The sequence below is a fragment of the Balaenoptera acutorostrata genome, chromosome 13, assembly GCF_949987535.1.
Source record: "Balaenoptera acutorostrata chromosome 13, mBalAcu1.1, whole genome shotgun sequence".
NCBI classification, from domain to species: domain Eukaryota; kingdom Metazoa; phylum Chordata; class Mammalia; order Artiodactyla; family Balaenopteridae; genus Balaenoptera; species Balaenoptera acutorostrata.
Genome location: NC_080076.1, coordinates 12863202 through 12883811, shown reverse-complemented (window position 1 = coordinate 12883811; position 20610 = coordinate 12863202). Strand labels below are relative to the sequence as shown.

The 20610-nt window shown below is 41.9% G+C and overlaps 1 protein-coding gene across 2 annotated transcripts; it reads right to left on the bottom strand.

The window, feature by feature from the left end:
- Positions 1 to 10358: 10358 nt before the first annotated feature.
- LOC103003274 (serpin B3-like) lies at positions 10359 to 16856 on the bottom strand. Of its 2 annotated transcripts, none has more exons than XM_057526960.1 (7): positions 16692 to 16856; positions 15990 to 16058; positions 14494 to 14622; positions 14061 to 14178; positions 12810 to 12952; positions 12355 to 12510; positions 10359 to 10763 (listed from the first exon to the last, which is right to left on the bottom strand). In XM_057526960.1, the coding sequence occupies exons 1-7, from the start codon at positions 16854 to 16856 to the stop codon at positions 10359 to 10361; spliced, it is 1185 nt and encodes a 394-aa protein (XP_057382943.1). The 2 variants fall into 2 exon arrangements, with proteins under 2 accessions (XP_057382943.1, XP_057382944.1); XM_057526961.1 differs by having other exon boundaries at positions 16002 to 16058.
- Positions 16857 to 20610: the final 3754 nt, after the last annotated feature.

Below are 20610 nucleotides of genomic sequence, written 5' to 3'. Positions count from 1 at the left end.
CTTTTCACCTGCAGGAGAAATTGTGACCTGCGATCACTGGCTCATATGAAATGCATGTAGGTGCCTTCCCAACACCAAGGAGAATAACGTTAAATTCTAACTTCTTCACATGCCCTGAGCTACTGTGCCCAAGCAGAAATAACCCTTAAAATATCTTTCTTGTCTTACATGTTGAACTGTCTTTAAGACCACTTCTAACACGAACAATGAAAAAGCTTATATTTTCTATTTTATGTTCTGAAAGGGCTTCTCCAACCTGACCATTTCCTTCAGAATTATTCTGTATAACCAGGAAAATAGCTCCAATTCTCAACTTAAGAGATACTGGCGAAGTGTCTCAGCAGTAGGTGGAGAACAGGCATCATTTGCCTTCCCCTAAAGGCTGGACCTTGGCCGTGGTCCTCCCTGTGACCCCCATGCCCCTTGCAGCCAATCCCAGATGGCCAATGACTTCTAAGGTCAGTGGGAAGCTCATTTCCCTGCAGTGTAATCAGCTCTCAGTGAGAAGGACAATGGATCCAAACAGAGGCCATTTTGGGGGCAGTATTCCAATTTTTTGTACAAAGATGTATCAGAAAAATAAATTGTTTGAACTCCAGAATTATCACGTTTCTCGGTTAGCCTGCTATTCTTTACGCCATCTTCAAATTCGTGGTCTTGAAAACAGAGTCAAATGCCTGTGAGAAAAAAGCAGGAAAAAGTGTTCTTTTGAATGCCATGGTTAAGTCTCTTATCATTGGAGCTGTATTCTCTTCAGGGGCATGGCATTCTCATAGCAGAATAATATTAAAAACAGTTGACTTTTTCTGAGGGGGGTATGTATTCACTCATTTCCCTCTTTAACAGCTTATTCAGGCAGATCCCTTTGTTCTCCCCATTTCACAGATGACACAGATGGGGCCCAGAGTGGCTGAGCAGAAGCCCAGGTCTCTAAGTTAGTGAAGTGCACAGGTGAGGTATCCAGGCAGGCAGCTGGTTCAGGAAGCTGTGTGTGTGTCCACGCCCCACAGGGCAGTCTGTTGACGGACTCTGCTCTTTTAGTGACATAACTCCTTGTGTCTAAATGACAAGAACCTGTTTCTTCTGAACTTTCAAAAGAGATAATGTCCTCCCGTAAAATCTGAGGTGGTGGGAATGGGTCCCCCAAATGCTCCCCTGTGGGCCCCTCAGTCACTAGGAGGGAAGGCTGGGGTTCAGACACTCTTTTAGGGCTCCATCCAGAGACCACCAGGGGCAGTGAGTGGGGAGTGGAGTTGGGCTGGTTTCCTTGGTGGGTGTGACTCTGAGAGAGGGTCAGGTGCTCACTTTCCATTCCCTCACACTGCTCAATCCAGCTGGAATTTGGTAGAAATGGATCACTTTGAGAGGGGAAAAAAAGATGGAGAAAAGGAAGTGTTTTTCTCCAGAGGACACTGCTCCCTGTGGCATGGCTGTCAGGGGGGAGGGTTGCATTTCCAGGGTATCTGGCCCACTATCTCCCCTGCCACAGGTGTGGGATGTTTGTACCGTGGAGCAGCTTTCCAACAGAGATTATCACTCACATACAGTCAGCCCTCCATATCCATGGGTTCTGCACCCACAGAGTCAGTCAACCAGATGGAAAATATTTGGAAAAAGTTCCGGAAAATTCCAAAAAACAATCCTTAAATTTGCCCCAGACCAGCAACTATTTTACTTTGTATTTACGACTCTTTACGTAGCCTTTACATTGTACTAGGTATTATAAGAAATCGAGAGATGATTTAAAGTGTAAAGAGAATGTATGTAGGTTATGTGCCACTTTATATAAGGTACTTGAGCATTCCTGTATTTGGGAATCCTTGGGGTGTCCTTGAATCAGTCTCCCGTCGATCCCAAGAAATGTCTGTAGTGCAAGTTTCAGCTTTTAAAAATGTATAAGTCATTGGCTTTTAGGCCAGTGACAAGGTTGTGCAACTATCACCATGATCTTTTCCAGAATAATTTCATTTCTCCCCAGAGAAGCTCCCTACATAGTTCTTTCTTCCCCCCGGTTTTTGGAAACCACTAATCTACTTCTTGTTTCTATGGATTTGTTTATTCTGGATATTTCATATAAATGGGATTGCACAGAGTGTGGCCTTTTCTATCAGGCTCCTTTCACTCAGTATAATATTCTCAAGGTTCATCCATGTTGTAGTATAAAATGGTGCATTTCTTTATATAACTCTATTATGCACCATTGTATGAAGTACCACTTTTAAAAAATCCACTCATGTGTGGATGTACATTTGGGTTTTGTGTACTATTGTGAGTAATGCCGACATGAACTCTCATGCAGAAATTTCAGTGTTGACATGTGTTGTAATTTCTCAAGCATTTACCTACGAGTGAAACCCTGGGTCAATGGCAAGTCTATGTTTGATTTAGAAGAACTGCCAGACTGCCTTCCCCAGAAGCTGCACCATTTATAGTCCCACCAGACTATGATGGCAGCACGTGTGTGTGCAGTTCTGATTCTCTGCACGTCTCCAGCACTTGTTACCGTCTTTGGTCCTTTTTAACACCTGCCAGGAACAGAGTCTGTAGTCTCAGCACGTCGCTTATTCACAGGAAGATTCACCTACAACAAGGTCCCAGAAGCACAGTAGATGGAGGCACGAGGTGAAGGGAAGAGGAGATCTGTGTTTCTCAACCTGAAAGATGATTCTGCCTGATCCCCCAACCCCCAGCCCTGCTGCTCTTAGGGCTCCTCTGTCGATATGTGTGCAGTGACCCCTGAGTGATACTGTAGGCCAACGATCCCTGAGCTGGGACCAGGTGGGGCTGAGTGAGGATGTACACTGTTGGCGTTTGATGAAGGAATTAAGTCCCCAAATAGAGGGAAATAAGACAAGACCCAAGATGAAAAATGACAAACACGAGGAATAGGAACTTCTAGTCAAGGTTGCATCACAGGCCACTGGGTTTCTTTGGGCTCAAAGAGAAAGGGATCTGACCTCCATAGACAATAGCAAGAAGCTCAGCCTGGGCCTGGAGGAAGCAACAGGGGGACAAAGTAGGACAAATGGACTCAAGGGAAATACTGACTAAGCTGATTCTTCCTGTGACTGAATTACGGAGGTTTGTCATGCAGAGGTTGGCTTTGAGGAAAAGGCACTAATTGATAAGGACCAGGAATTTGCATAGATTTAGAGAGAACTTGGGTTACTTCAAATAAGAAACCATGTCATGCTTTTTTCGTCCTCTTTATGAAAAGTGCTTCTGGCATGTAATAGACAAGGTTACGACACCGTGATGTCATACAGTGTCATAGGAGACTCAGCAATTCCCAGAAGTTTTTGCAAGTCAGTACTGGCCAACCTATGTCTTTGGGTATTTCTTAAATATACACCAATATCATTGTCATTAGGAATCCACGAACCCAATACAACTGAAGAGCAAATGACACTTTCTGGAACCATCCTGCTGTTTCCAGTTCCTTTATAGGTGGGTTAAGAAATAGCTCCTCTGTTTTTCTAAATCTTACTTCCTTGTGAAGGGTGTGAAGATATGTCAGCATTATTGAATTGCCCTTCCTAGGGTGCATTTTATTTCTTCCTTCTTGCAAAATAGGTTGTTGTTCCTGTTTGCAGGTAAACTGGTTATGGGAGAAGATCCTTTGAGCATCCAGTAATTGGATATCTGCCAATTACAGTATCCACTACAGATATAGATGTAGATATACATATGTACGTTGTGAATAACATCCAAACAGGATGAATCAGTTTTGCCTTGATTTTCGTGAGTTAGGGAATGGTCTCACATGTAGGTATGTCATGGAAGATCAAGACAATTCATGTCATCTCCACCTGTCCCCCCCATTTCCATGCCTCCAACTCCACCCGTGACACTCATCCTACTCTGTGCTCATCACCATTCAACTCTGTTACCTTCTGATCTCTTACAAGTCCCTCTTGTTTCATCTTGTCTTTCCTGTTCTGCTGCCAATAAACCTATTGTATTTTCTCCCTTTTCCTGTGACTGTGCTGCTTCCTCCTTGCTTTATCTGAAATATGGATTTTCCCCATGACTGCATGTCCCTTCACCTCTCTTTATGGGCAGCTCCCCGTTCTCCTATTACATACAGTAAAGAAAAGAAAACATTGTCTTCTGGTTCTCTTGTTTCCACTATCTTTTCTAGCCATTGTTCTCTCTTTGTCTCAATGTCCCTTTTCCAGTTTCTGGCCATGCAGGTAGTTTACCCTGTGCCCACCTACCATCTTGTATGTTACTCTTTGATATTCACTAAAAATCAGTTGCCCCTCCACCTTTTATGGTTTTGCTCTTCTTGCCAAGTGTGTCCAGTTTTCTGGGTGACTTCAAAACTTTTATTCCATAGGCACGGGACGGAATCCATGCTTATTTTATGTTACATCTCTATTCCTGTTGAAGCTCCTCCTTTGTGAAAATCTTGTCATGTCTTTTGTCCTTTTGTTAATTGGATCCATGAGCTTTCTTATCTATTTGGATATGCTTTCCATATAAGGAGACATTAATTATCGCTGATGCCTGTCACTGGAGTATTAATGGAGATGGAGAGTTGTAGAGGGAAGAAGGAATTTGATTACATGGGATATTGTGTGCTGGGGATTTTATTTTGCTTCTCCAGTTTCACCCTTCACTGGCTCAACCTCCCCTGGTCCTAGGAGGCAGAGATGTAGGGAGACATAATCCAGGTCCTTCTCCTCTAGGGAACCTTGCATCTGGCCTGTGAGAGGAAGCAAGAGTAGACTCGCAGCTGGGTGAGTGCAGGGTGCTCGGTCACCTGCTTCCTCTCAGCGAGGTTGCCAAACAATGGCTGCATTTCTTTACCAAAGGCTGCAGATCTTATCGGGCAGCTTTTCTGCAGCTACAGCTACTTTCTCTGGATTTTGGTCACCATTCCTGCCCTTGCCATGTGCGTCTAGGGGTGGCAATGTCCCCCTACAGTTGCTAGCCATGGGTTGCTTCACCATCCTTTCTTGGTTTCTCTTAGCCCTGACCATACTTTGTATAGTCGCTTTGTTAACCTTTCCTGAATTACCCAATTTGACTGTGTCATTTGTTTTCTGCTAGAGCCTTGACTCTTACGGTAAGTAAATGGCTTTGGGAAAAACATCTTGGAATGGAATTTATGGGATCAGGTTGGTCCCATATTGAGAAGAAATGTGCTGAGAGGAGATGGGGGAGTGGTGTAGGGCAAGGCACATGTAGCACCAAATTCGGGATGGAGGCAAGACATGAAGCGCAGGCGTAAGACGGGTGTTGGGACATCAGAGGCTGTGGTGTTTAGTAGCTATTGTGACAAGTTGTGGGATGAGCTGCTTTGTTATGATGGGCGTGGGAAAGTCATTCAGCAGAAATTGAAAAACAATGTTAAGGGAGAGAGTAGGGTGGCAGGGAGAGAAGGAGAGGGAGAAAGAGAGGGTGAGAGAGCTTAGAAGGGAGGAAACTGGACAGGGAGAAGGAGAGCCTGAAGCCGCTGAAGTGGACGGTGCGTCATGGAACCATGACAGTTCCCTGTATCTGAGGGTTGGAGGCTCCCGCTAAGGCCAACGTCTTCTAAAACAGTGATCTTCACATGAGAGTGATTCTAACGGTGCCTACAGAGCTGTTTGTATTGTATGAGATTTTCAACATCGCAATTGTGTGTGTTCTCCTCCCCAAAATTTATCTGCCTAAATATGTCCTGTGTTCACAGAGGCAGGTTTCCCAACTCTACCGCATTTCACAAAAGAAAAGCAAATTGTCACCTCCTTCACATCTTACTGATGAGAGGTGCCCGGGAGCTACAAAGACAAAGCTCTTTTACTGATTGATCAAGACACACATACCCACTCATAGGGCTTCTGCCTCCCCTATTTTCTACTGATTCCTATAACGTGTGAAGAGTGGGATGTCAGAAGGGTAGTATTTTAGCGCGCATTTAGGCATTCTGAATTAAGAATATACATAAATTAAGGCAAGGTGACAGTGGGAGTAATGACAATTTTTCAGTAATAACATAACTTCTTCTTCTCTTTCACTGTTGTCTAGATTGGGTTCCTTTGGAGACTCAACCAGAAGAGCACCTCAAAAACTCCTGAAACTATGTATGCTTTTTCCACCCATGTGTTTACACATGACAAATTCTTTTCTGCTATTCCTGATACTAAATCAGGCACAAGAAAATCGGACTACCATATGACCCAGCAATCCCACTACTGGGCTATACGCTGAGAAAACCATAATTCAAAAAGAGTCATGGACCACAATGTTCACTGCAGCACTATTTACAAGAGCCAGGACATGGGAGCAACCTAAGTGTCCATCGACAGATGAATGGATAAAGAAGATGTGGCACATATACAGAACGGACTAATACTCAGACATAAAAAGGAATGAAACTGAGTTTATTTGGAGTGAGCTGGACGGACCTAGAGTCTGTCATACAGAGTGAAGTTAGTCAAAGAGAAAAACAAATACCGTATGCGTACGCATATGTATAGAACCTAGAAAAATGGTACTGATGAACCTAGTGGTAGGCCAGGAATAAAGATGCAGACATTGAGAACGGACTTGAGGACACAGGGGGTGAAGGGGAGGCTGCGACATGGTGAGAGAGTAGCAATGACATATATACACTACCAAATGTAAAATAGATAGGTAGTGGGAAGCAGCCGCATAGCACAGGGAGATCAGCTCGGTGCTTTGTGATGACGTAGAGGGGTGGGACAGGGAGTGTGGGAGGGAGGCCCAAGAGGGAGGGAATATGGGGATATATGTATACATATGCCTGATTCACTTTGTTGTACAGCAGAAACTAAGACAATATTGTAAAGCAAATATACTCCAATAAAGATATATATATAAAAAAGAAATACCAAAAAACTGGAAAGTTTACTGGGTTATAGAGGTTTAAGATATTTTGGATAAAAGCCATGAAGAAAACCTATGCAATTTCATGCCGATATGGTTTGTATTATTCAACTAATATAAAAAATCCATTTCATCAATCCCATCATAAATATTTTCTCCTATGGAAGTGACTCCTCATTTATTTCATCTCTAAAAATGTGTAATGACTCAACCTGCTATTAACAAAGTTCAAGATTCTATGTCAGATGCAGAACCAATGAGTATTTAGCAGTATCCATATTTATCTTAAGTGAAAAAGCACAGAGAAATTATGCTGCGGTTCATCTCATCAAGATATGGTATTTCAATAAAATATTAGATTTCGTGTTTAATAAGTATTCATTAAATTTTTGTATGTTTTTCTTCATATTTCCCATGATCGTATTGCTCCATTTCAAAGGTCTCTTTTGTATTGAGATGTAACTACTCTCACTCATAGTATAAAATTGTCATATAAGTGGAATTCTATAACATGTACATTTTCTGTTCAGCTTCTTCTTTGCACAGCATAGGGTGTGGGAGTTTTATCCATGTTGCTGCAGGAATCAGTAGTTTCTTCCTGTTTACCTGTAAGTGCAATTCTTTTGTTTGTAATTGTTCACCAGCTGTTAAAAATTTGAGGTCTTGCCAGCGTTTTGGTTGTTAAAATAAGGCTTCAATGAACATTTGCATACTAGTCCTTTTGTGGCGAATGTATTTACATGCCTTGGGGAAAATCAAGGTGTGGAATAACTGGATCATAATGACTGGATCAGTATACGTTTAACTTTCTAAGAAAGTACTGATGCATGTCTCTTTGGACACTTGAGGAAGACTTTCTCTAGAATTGCATTGCTCAGCCATGAAGATTTACAATTTTCTGGAGGGACATCACCCACATGGCAGTGTAGGAGACCCCAGCCTCCACTCCCCCTCAGAGGTCAACAATGAGACAGCTCTCCTTGAACAAAAACAGCTCACAAAGAAGAAATGGTAATGTGAAAGAGGTGTCAGCCCAAGCTGTGGTGGTGGCCATTTTGCAGAAAATAAGTGTGTCAAACCCACACGTTGTACACCTTCAACTCACTCAATGTTATGGGTCAATTATATCTCAATAAAGCTGGAACAAATAAAATTGCATGACTGTTTTGTGAAGTGGTTGCAGCTTTTGGGTCCGAACCAGTGGTGTAGGAGAGCTCTGGTTGATCTACATTCTCTCCACACGGGGTTTGACCAGTCTTTGTGTTTTAACTTTGGCCACTCCAATGGGGACGAGGTGGTATCTTGTGGGGAGGTATTTTGTATTTACATGTATTTCTTTATTACACTTCTATTATATTTATTTTCATTTTTAAAACCACATAACATGTTGATTTTTACTACTTTCCATTCAAAAATAACTTTATTGATGTATGATTGATATAGAAAGTGCCGTACATATTTAATGTATGCAACTTCATGAGTTTTGAGATGTGTATACATATGTGAAACCATCACACTAATCTATGTATTAAGTATATCCATCACCTCCAAAAGATTTTTCCTGCCCTAAGAAAAGTTATGTTTTAGGAAATAACAATTGTCAATACTTGTCCTTTATATTTTGGTGTATTTCAGGGTCATATATTGGCATTCCTTTCTTCTCACTTTATTCTCTCCCAGTATGATCCCATCTTTGCCTTTAGCTACAGTTATTGTATTTCTCTCAGTATCTCTAAAATTTATATCATCTCTATTACTTACCAGTTCATATCCCAGTTCTGAGTTCTAGACTCTTCAATTCTTGACATGGGTTACAGAGCACTTCATGTTTTGGTAACAGCTCACCTCTTCAACCTCATCATGCTCTACAATTTTGAATTTTCATATATGATAATGTATTTCTAAATTACCTTTTCTACGTGTGGTGGGTCACTGGCACTTTGCTCAAAAGAAGAAGAAAGGAAAAGGAACAAATGACAAAAATGGCAAGAAAATGGGAGAAAATATTTGCAAACGAAGCAACTGACAAAGGATTAATCTGCAAAATATACAAGCAGGTCATTCAGCTCAATATCAAAAAAACAAACAACCCAATCCAAAACTGGGCAGAAGACCTAAATAGACATTTCTCCAAAGAAGATATACAGATGGCCAAGAAGCACATGAAAGGATGCTCAGCATCACTAATCATTAGAGAAATGCAACTCAAAACTACAATGAGGTATCACCTCACACCAGTCAGAATGGCCATCATCAAAAAATTCTACAAACAATCAATGCTGGAGACGGTGTGGAGAAAAGGGAACTCTCTTGCACTTGTGGTGGGAATGTATGTTGATACAGCCACTATGGAGAACAGTACGGAGGTTGCTAAAAAAACTAAAACTGGAACTAGCATATGACCCAGCAATCCCATTACTGGGCATATACCTTGAGAAAACCATAATTCAAAAAGAGTCATGTACCTCAATTTTCACTGAAGCACTATTTACAATAGCCAGGACAAGGAAGCAACCTAAGTGTCCATCGACAGATGAATGGATAAAGATGTGACATATATATACAATGGAATATTACTCAGCCATAAAAAGAAACAAAATTGAGTTACTTGTAGTGAGGTGGATGGACCTAGAGTCTGTCATACAGGGTGAAGTAAGACAGAAAGAGAAAAACAAATATGCTAACATGTATATATGGAATCTTAAAAAAAAAAAAGGTTCTGATGAACCTAGGGGCAGGACAGGAATAAAGACACAGACGTAGAGAATGGACTTGAGGACACAAGGAGGGGGAAGGGTAAGCTGGGATGAAGTGAGAGAGTGGCATTGACATATATACACTACCAAATGTGAAATAGATAGGTAGTGGGAAGCTGCTGCATACATAGCACAGGGAGATCAGCTCGGTGCTCTGTGACCACCTAGAGGGGTGGGATCGGGAGAGGGGGAGGGAGATGCAAGAGGGAGGGGATATGGGAATATATGTATACATATAGCTGATTCACTTTGATTTTCTTTGTTATACAGCAGAAACTAAAACAACACTGTCAAGCAATTATAGTCCAATAAAGATGTTAAAAAAAAGAATGACAAGAATAAGTCATTGTTTTATTGATAATGCATTTCACAAAATCAAAAAATTTAGACATGTAAGGGTCCCATATATCACCTAAGTTCAAATAAATGTGTCTAAGTGAAGAGTTTTGAATAGTAGATATAATTTCTGAAATAGGAGGTATGATATTTCAAACTTTGTAGAATATAGAGTGTTGAAATAACCTTTTAGAATATACTGAACATCTTGTGCGAAGAGCAGTTACCATGGGGAGACAGAGTAGGTTTACATGGGTTTGTAGAAAGAGAGAGACAGACAGACATGGTATTTCAACCAACACGTTCTTAGTGATGACTATATGAGTTTGGAAAGGAAAATGAATCAAAGAGAACCTGTTACTTCCAGCAATCAAGGTTCGGGAACAGCTCTGTGAATGTCCCCCGAGTGTAGCCGTTGGCTAATCACATCTAAGGGGAAGAGACTCTGCCGTAGAAGAGGATGCTGTTGGTCTTGTTGTGCTTGATGAAGAACAGGAAAGGGTGGTCACAACGGAAACTGTCTGGAATCCCAGATGACGTAGCACGAAATACTATTCCAGTCACAACTGCGGCCTCCGTGCCCTCCTCATTCACCTCCACGAAGGACTTGTGGAGGACTTTCGACACCACCAGATCGCGTGTCCCGGTCATGCCTGAGAAGTCGGCTTTCTCCTTATTGAAGGCGTCCACCATCCCCAGGGCTTCCAGCGTGGTCTTGAGGTCACAGCTCTCCTCCACTTTGAACCGAGGTAGGTGTAAATTCACTTGTCTCTTCCTCATATTCTGTGGGCTCGTCCACTCTATTAACTTCTCAGCAGTGAGTTGATGTTCAAGCTATAACAATGGAAAAAGGAAAAACTGGCACGATTGTCAGTGGACATGGAGCCCCCCTTAACATTGGATTGAAACGTGGAAATCCTTTAACAGTAAACATAAATACAGGAGATTCAGTTGATATGGTTTTATCTGAGGAGGTAAAAATAACAGAGTCCTGAATATATATTATATAATCAAAAAAATGTTCCTATATTTTCATGACTTTGTTATTTTTATGTATATATGTACACATTAATAATATATGCATATGTATAAATATCTATACAAATGTATATATGTATAATATATATGCACACATATATGCAACAGAATGGTGAAATAAAATTAGTTGTAGAAGATGAGCCACCCACTTCTTAGGCTTGTTCTCTATTTCGTGCTTCACTTTCAAATAACCTCTTGTCAATGTCCTTTCGTCCATAAATTATTACATAGTGCATTTTCAACGTATAGCCTACTTTTATTCCTTTTTCTTGCTTCTTTTATTTGTAAACTTTTCCTGTATAGATATATGTTTCTCTAATCAAGTTTACACTGTTACATAATACTATCATTAAATTGATATTCAGTATATATATCTTTATTTAATATCTTTTAAGCATTCACTGCATGTCAGTCCCTAACCTAACCGAAGGTAATGCAAACATGTACCATTTTTCCTCATTTAAAATTTTTCATTATTTTGAGCCACTTCTGTCCAAAAGCTTTTCCCCTGTTTAGACTTGTTGTTATAGGATAAAATCCTAGCACTGGGATTCCCTGTCATTGATAATGGGGAATTTAGAGCTGAAGCCGAAATATTCTGATGACTCTTCACATTTATTGCCATGTTGCTTTCCCTAAGAATTTCCAGTTTCCAGTGTTATGAGATATGTATTTTGAGTGTGGCAAGTTTACTGCCGCTTCTGCATCATCATCGACTATTACAGTAATTGCTTATGGCCTTTTATGGAATGTCCTTTTATGCCAGATATTGTTATTGATTTTTTTACATATTAACTTTATTATAACAATGCTAACAGGAAAATTCTATAATCACCCCCTTTTTTGAAATCTTAGCAATGAGGCTCTGAATGAGCCTTTGGTCCATTTTGAGCACTTAGGGACCAAATACTTCAAAATTGAAAAGTGGGCATCAAGATAATCTATTTGTCCACGGTCTACAGAAGCACTGTGAATTAGTGGGCAATATGTAACCACTTTGTTTTTTTAATTTCCTTATTTTACTTGTGAGTGAACTTGCAAATAATTCTATGTGTCACCTATGTATGAGTGTTCATTTCCTTGTCTTCAAATGAGTGGACTGGAATATATCAGAGGTTCTTATGGTTGCAAAATAGTTCTGTGTGTATCTAGGTATATTTTTTTTGTGAACTGACATTCCATAGTTTCATCAGAATATTAATGTGACCTGTGAGGTACAGATACACTATTCGTATCGTACTGTGATCCCTAAGGTATTGATTTTATTTTTTTGTTGTTTGCTTGAGCTCTGCCAGCCACTAGCACCAGTCTATGAGCAGCCCGTACGAGCAGTGTCTCACTAGGAATGTAAGCAATAGTAGGCAGCATTGGAGGTACCAGCTTTTACCTTCTGCAGACCATCTAGTTCATTGGGCAGCAGCACCATCATGCTTAGCTCTTCACCTTTGTACGGTATTTCCAGGATCTTGACTTGCATGTCCTCCAGTGACGTGAAATTGAAGTGATTGGTTTGTTTCATCATCTGCACAGATTTGCTTGTATCCTGCAATAAATTCATGTGGCAAAAAATGCTAAGTGAGCATAAGTCAAAAAGAAAGATAATATTATTGTAATACCAAACACATCCTCCTTCTAAGAGATGATCTCCAAAATCTGTGAATTAGAGACAAGAGTTTCTTCAAGGACTCCCAACGAAATAAAGTTAAAAAAAAAAGACAAGAAAATAAGCCTTGAGAAATTCTATCTTCTACCTGCAGCAGCTATATATTAATCACTAGGTATTTAAATTTCACACTGAATGTGTAGCTATGTTATATTATATACATAATTTATAGACAATACCTTGTTCAGCCAAAATTTTTCCTCCTCAGTATTTTCTTTCTTAAATTTCTGGCACCACTGCCCTTTGAAATAGACTGCGTTCACCAGAACCAGAACGGTCAAGCTATCAAGAGAGTCTTCGGGAAAGAGATCCTTGATTTTTTCTGCAAAGAAAGAAAATCAAAGGTTTGTCATGAAAGGCACAAGTGGTTTGTCTGGAAGATGCTTTGAGAGGTACAACGGATGACTAAATATTCGCACAAATCACCGCATTAGGGACTCTGTGCCCGATTGTTCACGAGGTGAAGCTTTCCTCCTGGTACCAGCCTGATGGAGTCGCCCTCATGCAGACCCCCCTTCTTCTGACTGGGAACGTGTTTGGTCTCTGTGCTGACATCAGTCACCTCACACTGCATTCTGATGAACTGATGTCAACTGATCTTTCCACTGGTCAGTTTTCCCCCTCCCTCCCTACCACCCTCCCTGTCCCCTCAATAACCCCCACCCTCCCTTGTTTCCTCCATCCTTCCTTCTATTCTTTTCTTCTTCACTTTCTTCTTTGCTTTCTATTTTTTCAAACTGAACTCACTGCTCAGAGGAAATGGGCCTGAATGTTCTTTAGGACAAATGACATGAACGCTAAAATCGAAAACATGTACTCAAACACCATTTCCCGGGGTGACTTTGTCTTCATTTGCCAGGTTGAGTTGCTGTAGGTTTGGCCTGTATTTAGGATGGGAGGTAGGATATGGTGCATGGAATGGAGACATCATCCAGCCGCCTTCCGTGGTTGGGGAGGACAGCTGTGACCATCCCTGCAGGATGCGGGGATGGGGAAGTGGTCAGGCTGCTCCTGCTGCAGATGGCAGGAAGGGTCGTTCGCAGGAGGGCGGCTCGTTTCCCAGTTAACAAAGGATAAGGGAACCCTTTCAATATTATCTCTTAGGGATCATAATCCAGACGTTCAGCCTCGAATTTAAAGAAAAAATGCGAATCAACATGAAGTTTGAGCAGAGACTTGGGATCCATAGAGATACTGTCGTCCACAGACTCAGCTGAGTTTCCAGGTAGCTGGTCCTGGGATCCCTCCTGGGCTCCCCTTGTTTCTCTCCACACTGACGTGGACCATTCCACCCTCTGCAGTGCCCTCCTCCATCTTCTGTAATCTCATCTCACCCCGGCTCCTGGCACCCCATGCAGGGGCCAGCACAGCGTTCACACACAGTGGGGACTCTACAGTGATTTTTAAGGAGTGACTCTCTCATAACCTACCATTAGTTTGGCTTTCCACCCAGGAATTAATCACCTTCCGACTCTCTTCTGCAGCATTGTCAAAATCAGCAGATTCCACACTGGCTAGGTAAAATTTCTTAACATTATCCATGTATGCCTATGGCATGGGCAGGAAGAAAAGGAGGGATTAAGAGTAATTTGACACTAACTGTGTAGGTATTCCCAGATTAAACTGTGTTCAGTGATGACCAAAGAGAGTACCTGAAACGATCCTTACACCCACTTCCCCGGTGGGTTGTCAGGCTTTGGGACACTCCAGTGGGGGGCGTCGTGGTCCAGGAGCTGAATGCCCCTGGGGCAAATGCTCCCCATGTGGGTCAGCCAGGCTCCTCTGCCTCCCCCTCCCCCATTAGGAGATGGGATCAGAGGACCCAGGATGCAGACCAAAGGTGTGACAGGCCATGAAACTTACCTGCAGAAACGGAAAAGTCTTTTCTCCATAGAGCCTGTTGGCTATGTTCAGCTCATAGGCGTCAGTGGATTTCTTTAAGTCAGTCAGAAGGTTTTGAAATTGATGATGAATATATCCTGGCTTTTCAACCTTCAAACACCAGAAAGTGAGCTCATTGGATTCTCATTGTACATAAATACTACACCCCCATAGGTCTGTGAGCTCCGTACCTAGAGTTTGGTATCCCCACGGACGACATTGGTTGCTATCTCCCCATATATGGTGTATTTTACCGGAAGTACCCTTCATAATCCTTCCATTCAATCTTCCAGGTAATTCTTCCTTCCTGCTCTAACACACTCCAGTCTTTTCTCTTTTGAACTAGAGATGCAGCACCATTCCACTATTGGATTGTGTTTTAATTGTCTCAAATGTTTTGGGACCAGCTAAAACTTAAACTCCTTTGAGCGAGAACCATAGTGCATCTCTAACAGTCATCAACTGTATGAGAACATGAAATTTGTATATTGCCCTATGTTATGGCATGAAGCCCTGTTTTACTCCTTGGAGGGATTACTTTCTAAGACCCCTTGATTGTGCTCTTTGGCTGTTCCTTATGCCAGTCACTCTGAAGTAGGAGCAGTGTGTCTCTGGTACACTGCTAACAGCTGTACATCAGCCTGTCTAAGTCTTTAGTTCAATTGACATGAAAACAAGAGAGTTCAGAGAACTAAGAAACTTCTCCAAGGAGACAGAGCCAATTTTTCAACTCACGCTTATCTCACCCAGAACCTTCCCCTTGCTAACTAAGAGTTTTGGACTATTTAGGCTACCAACCATAATTCTCACTCAATCATTTTCCAAAAAATAGTTGATCATATGCTTATTGCTGTTACTCTAATTTAGGGGTTAATTAAAATTATATAATTTTAGCAACATATTGTGATTGCTATAGTTATTATTATTCTATAATAATAATACATAACGTTTATGGGGGTTTCTGTCATCCAGGCACTGTTGTCCTGTTTTACATGTAGTTGCATGTCTTGCAGCAGACTCTTTATTGCTCCTAGTTAATCTGTATGAAGTCAAATTGTGGCTCAGAGCAGTTGTATTTTGCCACGTTCCCCATTCCTGAACAGAAGAGCACAATTGGAAGCTCCTGAGTTCCCTGGCGGCCTAGTGGTTAGGATTCCGGGCTTTCATTGCCATGGCCCGGGTTCAAGCCCTGGCCGGGGAAGTGAGATCCTGCCAGCTGTGTGGCATGGCACAAAAACCATTCTTCAGTTTGAAGCTCCTTTGGGTTTCAGAACCCTTGCTCTTAAGAACATGCTACTCTCCTTTCAAGAAAACAAATATATAAAATAAATAAGTACATAATATGATATGAGAAACAACTCTGTCCAATCTATTTTGCTTAAGGTGTCCCCTAAAAATTGGCCTTTTCCTGTTTATCTGAAATTCCCAGTTTAAACTCTGAACCTCTTGGACATGTGATCTCCTTCTAGATTCAATGCTCTGTGACTCACGGGATCAACTGTAGTTCCTTCTCTTCTGTTCTCTGCGATTTCATTAAAGTGCAGGACCTGGAGGAGACAGAGAGTGGGACAAGGAAACTTTAGAGATCTATGTACCCCAGAGTAAATAAAAAAGAAAGAAAAGAAGGAAAGAAGGAAGAAAGAAAGAAGGAAGGAAGGAAAGAATGCAAACAAACAAATAAAACAAAATGCCAAATCAAAAAAAAAAAAAAAACCCAAAAAGAAAGAAAGCAAAAGAACAAAGAAATGTTCCATGCACGCATTTGCTCCTTGAAAAACACAACCTGCGTGTGAAAAACACAAAGCTGGTTGATCACCAGCCAGTTCAAAGAATCCTGATTCATTTTCATCCATTGCTGAGGAAACATGTAAAGATGACTCCCATGGATTTTAGTCAGTGCACCACAGCTACCTGAACTCTGCCATTTAAAGCCTCACCTGTGGTCACTGGGCAGTTGTAGGGTTCATCCCAGCTCCCAAAGGAAGTCTCGGCACAGGGAAGAGATGGGGCGGATCACTGGGGGGAGAGCATATGCTCCCACAGCTTTGTGCCTGCCCAGTCATGGGGAGTTTGCAGCTTCCTGTGCTACCCCTGGGGACAGCCAAATCTGTGATCATCTGCACAGAAGCTGACAGAGAAACCTGGATAAACTGGTATATGTAAAGGAAGCTGCAACCTACCTTCTGGATTTCTGATGCCGTGTGTTCTCTGGCCCCCAAGGAAGTCATGGCTAAGGCTGACATGATACTCAAAGGGGAAAAGAAGATATTTTCCTTCTCTGATTGTCTGATCTGTTGGAACAGGTCGACTGCAAAGTGGATGATTGCTTCACCGAGTGAACTCATGGTGGCTTGATGTGGTCTGGAACTCCTGGAGAAGCATCAAATTTATTTTATAATGAATTTTTTGGAGGGAAGGTTAGTCTGTAATAAAATTTTCATAAGAAAAGCCTTATATGTGGGTTGTGGGATTCTGAAAACTATAGCTTCCTTCCTTTTACTTTTAAAGCTTTTTTCAATGTACATGTATATACTTCATAATTAGAAGACTATGGAAATAGTATTTAAAGAAAACTTTTGTGGGGACTTCCCTGGCAGCGTGGTTAAGACTCTGCACTTCCCATGCAGTATGGTGCAGGTTTGATCCCTGGTCAAGGAACTAAGATCCCACATGCCGTGTGGTGCGGGGAAAAAAAAAAAAAAAAAGGTGAAGAAAACTTTTGTGAAAACGAATAGAATATCTTTTCTTCCTTACTGGCTGTACTAAGACTGGGTAGAAAATGCATTATAACAGATCTAAGGCAAAGATTGATGTGTAACATCCCACCATCTCTCATGAGGCCCCTCTATGCCTTTTTCTTGAGGGATCTGTGGGTACTGGACATCCTATCCCTCAATCACACTTCCTCTTAAGGGAGCATTTGGTTTTTGGAAATAAATAAATTACCTAAAGATTAAAGGAGATGAAAAATTGTTTTACCTTTGCCCTGGCTAAAGAATAAAATACAATCAAACAAAACAAATTAGATAAATGATGTAGCACACATCATTGTTATTATTTTCAGGAAGGATTCATGTAGTTAAGCAGAGCTGCTGGAAGCACTTACCTGTGAGCCTGGAGGAAGCAGAGGTGGGCAGGCAGCCTGTGAGCTGATTCGCCGTGAATGGTCAGGTCTGGACTATATAACGCTCTCTTGCTGCCTCCCATCCCTCACAACAACTGGTATTTCAAGTAAAGCAGCTTCTGATTTCTTCACCAGGCTACCCATCACCTTCATGAGCATGAAGTCTCTATGAGTAAAGGCAAGATGATTGTTCTATTCTCGTACGTCCTTTTCACCTGCAGGAGAAATTGTGACCTGCGATCACTGGCTCATATGAAATGCATGTAGGTGTCTTCCCAACACCAAGGAGAATAACGTTAAATTCTAACTTCTTCACATGCCCTGAGCTACTGTGCCCAAGCAGAAATAACCCTTAAAATATCTTTCTTGTCTTACATGTTGAACTGTCTTTAAGACCACTTCTAACACCAACAATGAAAAAGCTTATGTTTTCTATTTTATGTTCTGAAAGGGCTTCTCCAACCTGACCATTTTCTTCACAATTATTCTGTATAACCAGGAAAATAGCTCCAATTCTCAACTTAAGAGATACTGGCGAAGTGTCTCAGCAGTAGGTGGAGAACAGGCATCATTTGCCTTCCCCTAAAGGCTGGACCGTGGCCGTGGTCCTCCCTGTGACCCCCATGCCCCTTGCAGCCAATCCCAGATGGCCAATGACTTCTAAGGTCAGTGGGAAGCTCATTTCCCTGCAGTGTAATCAGCTCTCAGTGAGAAGGACAATGGATCCAAACAGGGGCCATTTTGGTGGCAGTATTCCAATTTGTTGTACAAAGATGTATCAGAAAAATAAATTGTTTGAACGCCAGAATTATCACGTTTCTCGGTTAGCCTGCTATTCTTTACGCCATCTTCAAATTCGTGGTCTTGAAAACAGAGTCAAATGCCTGTGAGAAAAAAGCAGGAAAAAGTGTTCTTTTGAATGCCATGGTTAAGTCTCTTATCATTGGAGCTGTATTCTCTTCAGGAGCATGGCATTCTCATAGCAGAATAATATTAAAAACAGTTGACTTTTACTGAGGGGGGTATGTATTCACTCATTTCCCTCTTTAACAGCTTATTCAGGCAGATCCCTTTGTTCTCCCCATTTCACAGATAACACAGATGGGGCCCAGAGTGGTTGAGCAGAAGCCCAGGTCTCTAAGTTAGTGAAGTGCACAGGTGAGGTATCCAGGCAGGCAGCTGGTTCAGGAAGCTGTGTGTGTGTCCACGCCCCACAGGGCAGTCTGTTGACGGACTCTGCTCTTTTAGTGACATAACTCCTTGTGTCTAAATGACAAGAACCTGTTTCTTCTGAACTTTCAAAAGAGATAATGTCCTCCCGCAAAATCTGAGGTGGTGGGAATGGGTCCCCCAAATGGTCCCCTGTGGGCCCCTCAGTCACTAGGAGGGAAGGCTGGGGTTCAGACACTCTTTTAGGGCTCCATCCAGAGACCACCAGGGGCAGTGAGTGGGGAGTGGAGTTGGGCTGGTTTCCTTGGTGGGTGTGACTCTGAGAGAGGGTCAGGTGCTCACTTTCCATTCCCTCACACTGCTCTATCCAGCTGGAATTTGGTAGAAATGGATCACTTTGAGAGGGGAAAAAAAGATGGAGAAAAGGAAGTGTTTTTCTCCAGAGGACACTGCTCCCTGTGGCATGGCTGTCAGGGGGGAGGGTTGCATTTCCAGGGTATCTGGCCCACTATCTCCCCTGCCACAGGTGTGGGATGTTTGTACCGTGGAGCAGCTTTCCAACAGAGATTATCACTCACATACAGTCAGCCCTCCATATCCATGGGTTCTGCACCCACAGAGTCAGTCAACCAGATGGAAAATATTTGGGAGAAAGTTCCGGAAAGTTCCAAAAAACAATCCTTAAATTTGCCCCACACCAGCAACTATTTTACTTTGTATTTACGACTCTTTACGTAGCCTTTACATTGTACTAGGTATTATAAGAAATCGAGAGATGATTTAAAGTGTAAAGAGAATGTATGTAGGTTATGTGCCACTTTATATAAGGTACTTGAGCAATCCTGTATTTGGGAATCCTTGGGGTGTCCTTGAATCAGTCTCCCGTCGATCCCAAGAAATGTCTGTAGTGTAAGTTTCAGCTTTTAAAAATGTATAAGTCATTGGTTTTTAGGCCAGTGACAAGGTTGTGCAACTATCACCATGATCTTTTCCAGAATGATTTCATTTCTCCCCAGAGAAGCTCCCTACATAGTTCTTTCTTCCCCCCGGTTTTTGGAAACCACTAATCTACTTCTTGTTTCTATGGATTTGTTTATTCTGGATATTTCATATAAATGGGATTGCACAGAGTGTGGCCTTTTCTATCAGGCTCCTTTCACTCAGTATAATATTCTCAAGGTTCATCCATGTTGTAGTATAAAATGGTGCATTTCTTTATATAACTCTATTATGCACCATTGTATGAAGTACCACTTTTAAAAAATGCATTCATGTGTGGATGTACATTTGGGTTTTGTGTACTATTGTGAGTAATGCCGACGTGAACTCTCATGCAGAAATTTCAGTGTTGACGTGTGTTGTAATTTCTCAAGCATTTACCTACGAGTGAAACCCTGGGTCAATGGCAAGTCTATGTTTGATTTAGAAGAACTGCCAGACTGCCTTCCCCAGAAGCTGCACCATTTATAGTCCCACCAGACTATGATGGCAGCACGTGTGTGTGCAGTTCTGATTCTCTGCACGTCTCCAGCACTTGTTACCGTCTTTGGTCCTTTTTAACACCTGCCAGGAACAGAGTCTGTAGTCTCAGCACGTCGCTTATTCACAGGAAGATTCACCTACAACAAGGTCCCAGAAGCACAGTAGATGGAGGCACGAGGTGAAGGGAAGAGGAGATCTGTGTTTCTCAACCTGAAAGGTGATTCTGCCTGATCCCCCAGCCCCCAGCCCTGCTGCTCTTAGGGCTCCTCTGTCGATATGTGTGCAGTGACCCCTGAGTGATACTGTAGGCCAACGATCCCTGA

Excerpts from the sequence above, each read along its gene's own strand:
- LOC103003274 (XM_057526960.1), bottom strand. The coding sequence starts at position 16,856 with ATGAGTTCACTCGGTGAAGCAATCATCCACTTTGCAGTCGACCTGTTC. Across the intron at positions 14,179-14,493 it reads AGACTTTTCCGTTTCTGCAG|GCATACATGGATAATGTTAA; the intron begins GTAAGTTTCATG and ends CCCATGCCATAG. Across the intron at positions 12,511-12,809 it reads AAAAATTTTGGCTGAACAAG|GATACAAGCAAATCTGTGCA; the intron begins GTATTGTCTATA and ends AATTTATTGCAG.